At 58.0% G+C, this 12,428-nt stretch overlaps 1 protein-coding gene across 4 annotated transcripts in view; it reads left to right on the top strand.

Annotated features, from left to right (window-relative positions):
* The window catches only part of CXXC5 (CXXC finger protein 5), a 35,736-nt gene extending 25,049 nt beyond the window's left edge, over positions 1–10,687 (top strand). For 2 of the 4 annotated variants that reach the window (XM_072935263.1, XM_030283856.4), the window contains exons 2-3: positions 3,582–4,655; positions 9,637–10,687. In XM_072935263.1, coding sequence (XP_072791364.1) covers positions 3,870–4,655; positions 9,637–9,681 — 831 coding nt within the window. In that variant the 5' untranslated portion in view covers positions 3,582–3,869 and the 3' untranslated portion in view covers positions 9,682–10,687. Of the gene's footprint in view, positions 1–3,581; positions 4,656–9,636 lie in introns of those variants that run through there. The other 2 variants (XM_072935264.1, XM_072935265.1) reach the window with 2 other exon arrangements.
* The last annotated feature ends 1,741 nt before the right edge of the window (positions 10,688–12,428 follow it).

Raw genomic sequence — 12,428 nt, forward strand, 5'->3', positions numbered from 1 at the left:
TCCCGACCTTGCTGGTGTCCCCTTGAACCCTGGCTTCCCTCCAGGCCGTTAAGCTGCCCCGTGCAGACCCGGGCGAGGGAGCCCATCACGTGCCCTTAATGCGGCCCGGCCTAAGCACCTCCTGACAGGGACCCAGATGACGCTGCCCGGCGCCTTCCCCAAGGGATGGGGGCCGGAAAAGGGGCAGGAACGGCACGGGGGGGCCCTCACCATCTTTACTCGGGTCAATCATAAAGAAGGGATTAAGATCATTAATTCCTCCCCCCGCTGCAATTAACGACGGGGCCGGGCAGCGGCTGGCGAGGAGCAGCGATATCTGCTGTGCTGGGTGGTCCCGCGGTGGCAGGGTGGGGGACCCCCCCTTTTATGTGAACTATGCGTACCCCCAGCACCCAGGGGACAGCCTGGGGACAGAGTGGTCGCAGCTGGCACGGCCCCAGTGTCCGGCCTGGAGGGCAGCGCCGGGTGGCTGCAGATGGTGGGAGCTGGCGGAGGCCAAGCGGCGGCCGGGACAATGGTGGGATTGTGCGGGGGCGCCGCTGGCACGGCTCGGCACGGCTCGGCGCCGCGCCCCGTGCCAACCGCGGGCACTGCCTTGCGCCGCTGGGGCTGAGCACCGTGCCCGGTGTGTCCCGGTGCGGGGAGCCGGGCGGGCTGGGCTGGCCCTGTCCCGCAGCCGTGGGTGCCAGGGGGCTGTGCTGACATCGCCCCGGTGCGAGGGGTCGGCGAGGGGGGCTCAGAGCTGCCGGTGCCCTGTGGCACGGTGGGACTGGCCAGGGAGGCTGGACGTGTGTCTGGCTGCCAAGAAGATGGGAACTGGTGGAAATGGTCACCGCGCTGTGGCTTCAGCCGGTGTCCCCTCCACTCTGGCACCGGGAGCTCGCTGTGGGGCTGTGGGAAGACCCATGCGGGCAGGACCCCGCGCTTTGACGAAGCTCCCCGGAGCTCCCCGGCAGGCCCACGGCACGGCAGCTCCGGTGCCTCGGGGTGAGCGGGCAGGGCAGGGTGGCGCATCCCAGGCCACATGAAACCCGGGCCACACGAACCCCCGGCCACACGAACCCCGGGCCACACGAACCCCGGGCCACACGAACCCCGGGCCACATGAACCCCGGGCCACACGAACCCCGGGCCACATGAACCCTGGGCCACATGAACCCTGGGCCACACGAACCCCAGGCCACACGAACCCTGGGCCACATGAACCCTGGGCCACACGAACCCCAGGCCACACGAATCCCGGGCCACACGAACCCCGGGCCACACGAACCCCGGGCCACACGAACCCCCGGCCACATGAACCCCGGGCCACATGAACCCCGGGCCACATGAACTCCGGGCCACATGAACCCCGGGCCACACGAACCCCGGGCCACATGAACCCCGGGCCACACGAACCCCGGGCCACACGAACCCCGGGCCGTGTGTCCGGGCGCTTGGCTCCCCGCACGGCGTGGGGCGGGCGGAAGAGGCACAGGGCCGCAGGAAAGGCGGCCGTGGGCAGGCGTGAGATAACAGCACCGGGCGCTTTATCTCACATCCTCCCGTCCGCTGCTTTTCCTGCCGCGCTCCCCGCTCCGGCCCCAGCGCCCGTTGCTGTCGGCACTGAGGTGTGACCCGTCCTAAGGTCGCCAGGGACAGGTTCCCCACCTCCCTGGCAGAGGGGACGAGTGATTCAGCTGCATGGCAGCAGCTCCCCCATCTTCCCAGCACCCCGTCATCCCTTTGGGGTGCACCCCAGCTCGCGGCTGCCCCGCATCCCCCCGCCTGGCGTGGGGCGGGATGCTGGGGAAGGACAAGCCCGTCCTGCCGCCGCAGCCCTCCCTCCCCACGCGGCCTGGCGAGCTCCCGGCTGGAGCCCAAGCCCTGCATCGATCCGCGCTGCATCTTAAATCCCGCAGCAGCTGAAGCAAGCGGTTTTCAGCGCCAGGGCGGGGGGGTTTCTCCGTGGGCGAGCCAGCTCTGGCACCCGAGTGAGACACCGGGGCTGCTTCCGCAGCCGGTACCACGGTAGTTGGCACAGGCACCTTGCCCCCATCAGCGTTTTAATGGCGATGCCCGAGCTCTGTCCGTGGGAAAGGTCCTCCTGGGCTATTGTGGGGTTCCTGGGGTTGCACTGGAGAAGGGGATCCAAAGGGTGATGGATGAGCAGGAGTGGGGTGTGGGGTGCAGGGATGCCCCTCATTCTGCTGCATCACCCCTACAACAGGAGTGAGGGTATCAGCAGAGCTCTCCACATCCCCGTCTGGGCCCTGGAGAGGAAGGTGCTGGGATAGGCAGTATGGAGCGATCGGGTGGGCGAGGGGCCTCCTCCCAGTGCCACCCTCCCCCAGCTGCTGCCGGGGTGGGGACCTGGGTTCCTGCTCCATTAAGCCCTGCAGCTTTCCTCCTCTAAAGCCTGATTACTTGGCGGTGCCTGTGTGCGTGCGTGCTCGGCAGGGAGGAGGAGGAGGAATTTCACAACAACAAGTGTTTGCAGCCACACTGGACCCAGCTGCCCCGGAGTCGCCCCAGGGACAGCAGCATAGCATCCGCTCCAGGAAGGCTCTTGCTGTCACTGCTGAGCCTGTGGCGCTGCTGGAGCAGCTGGGCATGTGTGCTGGGCATGCTGGGGCATGGCAGGAGGTCAGCAGTGGGGCTTGGAGGTGGATGCTGTGTTCCCTATGGGGTTGAAGGTGGGCACTGCAGCTCCTGATGAGGCTTGGAAGTATATGCTGCAGCTCCCTGTTTGGTTTGGGGATGGACACTGCAGCCCGTGGTGGGGTTAGGAGGTGGATACCATGGGTGTCCACAGGATTTGGAAGTGGCCATTGCAGCTCTTATGGGAATTTGGAGGTGAACACCATGGCTGCCCATGGGATTTGGAAGTGGATGCTGGAAGCGACTGAGAACTGGACGGTGCAGCTCCCTATGTGATTTGGGGTGAACAGTGCAGCTGTTGGTGGGGTTTGGAGGAGGAGGCTGTGGATCCCTGAGGCGCTTGAAGGTGGACACTGCTGCTCTCCATGTGGCGTCCTTCCCCTGCCCAGTGCTGGCTCAGGGACAATGGTCCAGGAGGAGAAAGAGGAGGAGGAGAAGGGGTGCAGCTTAGCCTGAGCTGGGTGAGCAGCATCCCTGGGACTGTGGGAGCTGGGTGCTCCATGGCACTTAGCTTGGGGACAAGGGTGGCTGCAGGGTGGGAACCAGGCACCCCTTGCATGAGCTCCAGCTCCTGGCTGGGAGCATCCCGCTGGCGCCTGCAGTGCCATCCGGTGTGGGGCCGCACGCCGCTGGAGCGGAGCGGGAGATGAGCCCCGTGACTTCCCTGGGGCTGCTGTCCCTGGGGGAGGAGAGCCAGGCACAGAGAGCCTTTAAGCATCAGAGTGCCATTGCTACCAGGCCAGGACTTCCCCTGTGACCCCCCACTTCTGTCTGGATGGCGACCCTTTTAGAGAGCAGCGGAACGGATCTCCACCGAGGTCCGTTCCCTGGAGTTCCTTTGTTCGCGGCGCTGAGATTTTCATGGCAGGGGGAGGAAGAGCCGCTTTGAAAAGCCTGTTGGCTCTTGCCAGCGCTAACTCTCTCTTCTTTTCTCCTTCCAGAGCCGCGTGGTGTGTCCCAGAGCCGCAGAGTATGTCTGTGCACTGAGAGCACCCTGAGTCCTCCGCAGCCAGCGCGGGAGGAGACGCCCCGTTGATGCGCGGTCCCATCTGAGCGTCCCCGGTGCCTGGCGGGCCAGTGCTACCAGAAGGGCTCTGGGGGTCTTTCACTTTGGCATTAGGGTGGGGTTTTGGGGTTTTTGTTGTTTTTTTTCTTTTTTTTTTAGTTTTTGGCTTTTTTTTTTTTTTTTTATATTTTGGGGTTGGTTTGGTTGTTGTGCTCCGGGCACCATGTCAAATTCGGGCTCCCATCAAGACACTGGGAACAAGCCAGAGACGGAAAAAAATAACCAAGATGACTCTCAACCCCCTGTCAACTCCGAGAGGAGGAACAAAAGTGGAATAATAAGTGAACCTTTGAACAAAAGTCTTAAGAAGTCCCGTCCACTCTCCCACTATTCCACCTTTGGTAGCAGCAGCTCGGTAAGCGAACATTCAGAGAAAGGCAACCCCTTAGCTAATGGCAACGATGCGACTGTGGATAAAAGTCATTCTACCTCAAAGCACAAAAACATCTCTAGTATGCTGAGCAAATTAGACCGGATGTCGGAGCTCTCCTCAGAAGGACAGACCGCCCTCCAACAGTTTGCTCAGTCGACAGAAATGCTCAAAAGAGTGGTACAGGAGCATCTTCCTCTAACAAGCGAGCACGGGACTGGTATCTCTGACATGGAGGCAGTCTCAGCTGCAGAGACAATGAACGGCCCCTCTGATTTTCCTTACCTGGGGGCTTTTCCCATCAACCCAGGCCTTTTCATTATGACCCCTGCCGGCGTGTTTCTGGCAGAGAGCGCGCTCCATATGGCTGGCTTGGCAGAGTATCCCATGCAGAATGAGTTGGCATCTGCCATCAATTCGGGGAAAAAGAAACGGAAAAGATGCGGCATGTGCCCGCCCTGCCGAAGACGGATAAACTGCGAGCAGTGCAGCAGTTGTAGGAATCGCAAAACTGGCCACCAGATTTGCAAATTCCGAAAATGTGAAGAACTCAAAAAGAAGCCTTCTGCAGCACTGGAGGTAACCGGCCCCTCTCAGGCACCCTAACCCCTCCTCGGGCTGCGCTCCTGGGTTTGGATCTTGCCCTAGATAATAAAACACCTGGTACTTCTTACTTTTTTTATTTTTCCCTTTTCCATTAACACCCTGAGATGTGTGCTCTGCCCAGTGCCCCCAGTCCCACCCCGTGCTATGTACTGGGGTTGATTGATGTGGGGAGGAGGACTGGAGTCTCTCCCTGGGCACGCTGGACTTTGCTCTCCCCTTTGCAAGCACAGGCAGCAGTGGGGCTCTGCTGGGGTTTTGGTGACAGCATCCCCTGTCCTCAGTGGGTGGCAGAGATGGGGAGCAACATCCAGCCCCAGAGGAGGGGGATGACTTTTTGGGGCAGACCTTGGGGTAATTGGTGATGATGAAACCTGTGGCCACAGTGCAGCCAAAGCCCAACCCCTCAGCTTATTCCACAGCATGGCCAGTGGAGTGGCTGTGCCAGGTGTCCCTGGGCCAGCATCCCTCTGGGGTGCTCAGGATGAGTCCATAAGGCAGCAGCTGGATTTCCTGTGGCAGCAGTGCTGCAGTCCCCACTGGCAGTGCTCCTGTTTTAGCACCCAGCAGAGCCAGGAACATCCCTGCTCCTGCTGGGGATGCCCAGGTGCCCTGGTGTGAGCCAGGTGCTCGGGCTGTCACTGCCCACCATGGCCTGCTTGTGGATGTCCTTGGCTTTGGAGGAGAGGCTTTGGGTTGGGGTGCCACCTTGCCAAATCCACTGGGGAGGTGTGACATTCATGTGGGACTACAGGGAAAGTCTGGTGACGTGGGTTGTGGGGGCCTCATTAGGGGTCACGGGCTGGTGGCATGGCATGGCTGGGGGCTGGGTGCCAGCAGGGCAGGAGTGCCCCATGCTCTGGCAGAGCCTCCCTCTTCCTCACACCCAGGTGTTGTGTTGAAGCCAGGTTTGATTTGTCCGTGAGCTGACCCCACCATCAGCCATGCTGGTGTGCTTCCTCCTCCTGGTGAGCACATCCCCATGGAGAGACAGACAGGCCAAAAAGTCACCTGGGCAGCAGCTGGATGGTGCATCCTGGCACAAAGGCCTTGCCCATCCTCTGGTGGTCCCAATGCAACCAAGGCCCGCTGCTCCCTTAGCCACGTTCTACATTTTTCAATTAGCATCAGCTCTGAATGAATACTGAAGGGGAAAAAAAATCTATTTGGGCGGTGGGGATGAGGAGAGGGGGACTGTGTCTTTCAAAAACCGCTGTATTGCTAAATTATATTCTTGTTCTAATTTGCTGAGTCAGTGATCTGGAAAAAGGGAGAAAGGGAAAAAAAAAGTTCATTTCTTCCAAAGAGTCCTAAAGCGGGTCAATAGACTCAGAGCTCTCAGCAGCCGGAGGAGTTGCTCCCTTCTCCCAGCGCTGGGTCTGGGGGTGATAAATAGCACCAGGAGCCCATGGAACAGTCACCCCTGTGATGGGTTTCTCCATCTCATGACTGGCTGGGAAATGGAGGCCAAGAAATAGGGTTCTGCATCTGGTGGAGCTGGGCCCCAGCAGAGATGAGCCCCGTCCCCCTGGGCATGGCCAGGCGTGCTGAGGCCCAAGAGGGATGCCACCGTGCTGGTGGGATGGACCCTGGGCAGGTGTGGGTCACTCCAGGGCATCACCATCCCCTGTTCATGCCAGCCACCCCCTCTCTCAGAACATCCACTTGTGCCACGTGCTGCTGGAAGGGTTGTACAGGATTGTGGCTGGCACAGGGACACCATGACCAATGTCCCAGGTCACCTGGGTCAAAGCTGGCTTGTTGAATCTAACCTGTCAACCAGCCTTGCTCATACATTGGGCCAACTGTAGGGCAACCACCAGCACCTGTGCTGTGCTGGAGACCTGTCTGGAGGGGGCCAGGATGCAGAGTTCCAAGGACTGCTGGTCCTGGTGGGTGCCACCACACCGCTGTACTGGACACTGGGACAGAAGGGGCCATTCAGTGCCCTTCATATGAGGCTGAACCATTCACAAGGCTTTGTGAAGCATTGTCCTGACATTTCTCCCCTCTCAGCCCCTAAATTATCAGGCTAGCCCAGAGATCTGAGGCCTTGAGGGGAGGAACATCAGAAGATGGGCAAAGATTCAAAAGAGGCTCTCACCCTGATGTGGTTTTCCAGCTCTTTATTCTGTGATGTCCAGGGGAAAGAGCAGGGCAAAGAGGATGAACAGGAAGGGTCAGGGGTTTATCTGGGCTCTGGACAGGGAGGGGTTCTTGGGTCTCCACCAACCCTGTTGGGGCTGGAAGGAGGAGACCAGGCTGATCTGATCAGAGTCACAGGGGTCCTGGGGAATGGGGGAAAACATGGCCTGAGCACACTGTAACATTGTCCCTGTCTGTGGGGGGCAGTGCCATTGCCCCCCAGAGGAAGGACAGTGACTCTGTCCTGCCTCCCCTGTGCAGCCAGAGGAACATCCTAGGAGAGCCCAGACAGGGGTCGCAGCTATATTAAACATTGATCTAAAATCAAGCAGTAAAAAAAAATAGAATTAAACCTTTATGGTGGCGTAAAAAAACGGGCTAAATCCCTCAGCTGCTGTTAAGCTTTATCTGCACATCTACAGGGCCTGAAGAACCGGTCACCACTGGTGTCCCGCTGTGCTGGGGCTGCCTGGGGCTCTGAGACAGGCGGGGTCAGGTGTTGGGAGCAGGCAGCAGCACGTCCCTGCGCTGACCAGGCTCCTCTGGGCTCTGCCAGCCCCAGCAGCCCTGGCTGATGCTGTGGGGGCTGCTGGCCAGCCCTGCACAGGTCACCCTGGGCTTGTCTGCAGAGCTGTAGGTCACACGAAGGCCATGAATAGTTGGGATTGACTCATCAGAGCTGTTCTCCATCCAAAGAAGCTGTGCTGAACAGCTTTGGTGCTCCAGATAGAGCCAGTGAGGGTCACTGTCACCCTCAGCTCAGTCTCACACAGAGACTCTGGCCATGGAGGACAAGGGGTGAGCATTTTAAACTGAAAGAGGACAGATTTAGGTTGGACATAAGGTAGAAATGTTTATGAGGGTGTTGAAGCCCTGGCACAGTTTGCCCAGAGAAGCTGTGGTTGCCCCATCCCTGGAAGTGTCCAAGGCCAGGTTGGATGGGGCCTGAAGCAACCTGGTCTGGTGGAAGGTGTCCCTGCCCATGGCAGGGGATGGAATGAGAGGATCTTTAAGGTTTCCTCTAAATTATTCTGTAGGTCTGTGATTGTGGGGATGAGGGGGATCTCTCCTGGACATCCACATTAGAGCTGGTTGTCCATCTTCCTTTAATAATAAAGGAGCAGAGGTATTTCTGAGACATCTCCTTCCAGACCCATGAGGAGCTCCCTCTCCCCTCTTTCCTCTCCTCTGGGATGATGGGTCTGGGTAAGTGGCCCTTGCTGGAGAGTCCATCCTGCTCTGCCCTACTTGTTGTGCATTCAGTGCCTAAGTGGGATCCATTGTGGTCAGTGTGGAGTGCCACAGCCCTGTGCATCACTGGGCACAGGCACTTGTGCCTTCCCAGATGTCTGATTATGTGTCTTGGACACCTTGGGGAAGGGGTGATGCCTGTGGCTTGTGACTGCCCCAGCTCAATTTGCTCCCTAACATGGGCTGGGAGCAGAAGCAGGGGGGATCTGTCAGCAGCCTGGTGGGCACCAGCAGCTCCTGCCCATTCTGGCCCTTCGTGCCCCTGCCCTTGCCCAGGCCCCGTGTCTGGGTTGTGCCTGTGGAAGTGGAAATCTCCTGCAGGGATGGGGTGATGCTGCTCAGCCGTTTCACTGAGCTTGGCTGCTGTCTTGATCCAAGAGAAGGAGCCAGTTAGATCTGGCTGACTCCTACATGGAATTAGGGACCAAAATGTGCCTGGTTTGACTCTGGATGCTACATGAGGTGTCCCAGCCCTGCCACGGGCTCAGTATTGTGCCCCTGCTTGCCTCAGGGCAGCCAGTCTGCTGTCACTGCAGCCTGTGGCCTCTTTCCCATTGGTGTCCCTTGCTTGTTTGGAGATGTGGGACCTGAAGGGTCCTTTCAGGTGATTGTGTGGTGATCCTGTGGTGATTGTGTCTGGCTGGCACAGCCCAGCCTTGCCTAGGGGCTGTTGGCACTGAGAGACGTGGTGGTCCTTGCATACTCCACCTATGTTCTCATGAACATTGTGCAGGCTGTCCACCTCATCCCGATGGAAAATGTCCCTGGTTCTCCTTCCAGAGGACCACAGTGCTCCTGGGGCATGGCCCCACACCATCTTTCCTGGAGGTGGCTTCTCAGAGACCTTGTCTGTTGTTGGGCCCTTTGCTGGCCGTGGGGTTGGGCCTGGTGGGACTCATCCCTCTTCCCTGTGGGGTGCTGAGGTACCTGGTGGTGCCTGGGGCTGCTTTGCTGGGATCAGGGTTTGTTGAGCATGTCCCATGTCCTGAGCAGCTCCTGCTCTGGTGTCCCCAGGCCCATTCAGCTCCTGCTCCCAGTTTCCATCCAAATGTGCTCCTAAACCCATCTGGTGCCTGGGCTCCTGTGCTCTGGGTGTCTGTCCGTCCATGGCAGGGACTGTGGGGGCTGGCAGTGAGGGCACTGTGCCAGGCTGTGCCAGGCTGTGCCAGGCTGTGCCAGGTTGTGCCGGGCCATGCCGACTGCCCACGGCCCGGCACTGCGCTCACCGCTGGCCAGAGGGGAAGCCGGGGGCTGTGCCACGGTGCCAGCTGCCCACGGGGACATGGGGACACGGGGGTGTGGGAACAATGGCCGAGCTGCTGTGCTGGTGCACGGCCAGGGAGGGCTCTGGCAGCAGGGGGACCCCAGGATGGAAATCTTGGGATGCAGCGGCATCAAAGGGTGCTGAGTCTGGGCTGGATCCATCCAGCTGGGGACCGGGGTGCCAGGGTGGGGGTGAGGGGTGGGTGCTCAGCCCTGGTGCTGCACACCTGTGCTGGACCCGACCTAACACCTTGTCCCTTCTTCTTCTGTCCCCCTCCCTGTCTCTCTTCCTTTCCAGAAGGTGATGCTTCCTACAGGAGCCGCGTTCAGATGGTTCCAGTAGGAACGGGAATCCCAAAGCTCTGTCATCCAAGTGCAATGTCACTGCTTGCTTGTGTTGTCTCAGGCAAGGGATTTTTGGCTGAAATGAATGGATGCACCTGTGTCTCTTTAGAACCAAAAATATTTTCTCGCAAATCTCATTCCTGTTTTTATAATTTTTTTCTTTTTTTTCCTTTTTTTTTTTTTTTTGCGTTCGTTTTAACATCTTCGAGTCCTAGTCAGACATTTAACTGCTTTTCAAATAAAAAACAAAAAAAAAATAATTAAAAGAAAAAAACAATGGATCTGTAAAGTACCAAGACTTAATAGACAGAGTATGGACAATCAGTTTCTTTCTGTGTTTTGGTGTTGATGTTGTTTATGTGTGAAAGATGCAGTACTTGTGTAGGGAATGTAAATTTACAGTAACCTTTTAAAATCTAGTTACTAATAAGCACTACTGTAATTTAGCACAGTTGTTTAATTGCACCCTCATTTATACTTTTTATTTGATTCTTTCCCATCATACAATAGAGTGGATAGTTTCTAGAATGCCTCAACTTCATGTTTATAAATGAGAATATGTTTAAAGCGATGTAGTATCCCTTCTCCTCGCCATTCACCTCTGGAAGTTTAACCCACAAGAGGGTCGGTATAAAAGGTGGAAGAAAATAATTGCTACACAACCGGCAGAATTCAAAAAAAGGAAAAAAAAGAGTAAAAAAAAGGAAAAAAAAAAGTCGTTGTTAGTTTATTAATATAGAACAAGAAATGCTGCGTACAGAAAATCCTCCTAATTGCAACGGTTTACTCCTAGAAGTAATTTTTGTAAACTTACAGAAGTTAAAATCAAAATAAAACAAATATTGCAGGACCTGTGCTGAAGCAGTTACGCAAAGTGATATTTCTCTTCTGTTCACCCCCCGTCTCTCCAGCTCTCTCCATCATTAAATTGAAATGCTGTTTGTAATGTTTTAGCGACCCAGGCTGTTTTTGTGAATAAAATGAATGCATGTTTTGTGTCATGATTTCCAGCTTGGTTATTTCTCTCCCACCCCTCTGTCCAGCCCTCCCAGCAGCGGTGGTGGCCCATGTTCCGTGGTCCTGCTGGCTGTGGGGACCTCACCAGTGACGATGCTGGAGCGTGGTGGAACGGTGTGATGAGCTGAGCTGGAGTCGCCCTGGCTGCTAAATCCCCACAGTTAATCCTGGCAGTGCCTGGGCTAAGCCAGCCTTGGCTCCTCCCGGGGATATTTCCTTGACCTGCCTGGAGTTTACCCAGCAGTACCAGCACCATTTGTTTTGGTGAAATACTATTAATGCGCCATGAAGAACCGCCCTGAGGCTCGTGTTGTTGGGACAAGTCTAAAATGAGCTGCCAAAGGTGAGTGGGCTCTGGGGTGGCTTTCCAGCCTGGCCTGGTGTTGGTACTGGATCAGCAGGAGCTGCCTGGGGCGGAGGGGATGTCGGATGGGCTCAGCCATGGGGTTGCTGCCAGTGCTTGGGTGCTGCGTTGGGAATCATGCCAGGCAGGTGGGCTGGGAACCTCCTGCCAGTCCCTGGAGGTTCTCCAGGGCCATCCCAGCCTGGCAAGAGGAAGATCCGGCTGGAGCCGGCAGTGCTGGCTCTGCCCTGCCGGGAGGAGGTAGCGAGAGCCTTTGTCCCCAGCTCCAGCCAGCCTTTGGGCTGGCATCTGCTGGCCAGATGTGCACCCGGAGGAGGGGGGTGATGCCGGCGCGCGGGTCGGTCCGTGCCCGGCAGCGACCTGCTGGGACAGAGCAGAAAGTCCTTGGGGAAAGCTGCCCCAAATGGCCTCTCCAGCAGCGTTCCCCCAGCTGCTCCTGCAGCTCCGGGTGGTTTGGAGCCCAGGCACCCCGGTCACAGCAGTGACCCAGGGCTGTGTGTGGGAACGACTGCAGCACATGGTGACAGCGATGGAGCTGGGCCAGTCTGTGAGTGACACAGCTCAAGGCCTGCAGGGACAGACAGACAGACAGACAGACAGACAGACACTCGTGCCCCAGCAGGGCTCTGGTGCGTGGCTCTGCTCCGACCAGGGTGGCACTGGCACAGCCGAAAGCACTTAGCAGGAATGTGGTGGGGTGTTCTGGGAAAAAGGAGTCTGGCTGCCTTCTTGAAGACTGTGGCTAAGGGTTGGGGCTGTGGGAAGGCACAGTCCTGGCACCTGGAGGGAGCCAGCCCCTACCCCATGCCAGGAGGGTGTCCTGGGGAGCAGCACACAGCCCCTTCCCCAGCCCTGATCCCCTGGGGAGCTGCAGGGAGGGTGCTGCTTCATCCCACCCACAGCTGGGGCTGGAGACCACTGGGAATGTCACCCTGGTCTGGCTGTGCCACCCGCAACAGGGCTGTGCTTGGGGCTGTTGTTGGCAAGGAGCAATGCTTGGGGAAATGCCACCATGGCACAGCAAACCCCGCAGGGCACTGGCAGGGACCATGGGCGTTGGCAGGGGAGATGGGCACTGGCAGGGGAGGAGGGAGAGAGCAGGGATATGGAGCTGCCAGGGGGGACATGGCCATTAGCAGGGGACAGGGGGAGCAGGGGCTTCCCCATGCAGGTAAACAGGTTAGGGAGAAAAGAATCAGATGTGGGATTCAAACCCTGCCTGCGAGTGGGGAGGTGGGATGTGGGGTGCTGGGTGCCCTCCACCCCACTTCCAGCTCAGCCCCGTGCTGGGCTCCATCCCTGCCTCCCGGTGAGTGTGTAGGAGGGTGGCCCTGTGCTGGCCTGGAGCCTTGCCTAATGAGCAG

Source organism: Taeniopygia guttata, chromosome 13, assembly GCF_048771995.1.
Source record: "Taeniopygia guttata chromosome 13, bTaeGut7.mat, whole genome shotgun sequence".
Taxonomy (NCBI): domain Eukaryota; kingdom Metazoa; phylum Chordata; class Aves; order Passeriformes; family Estrildidae; genus Taeniopygia; species Taeniopygia guttata.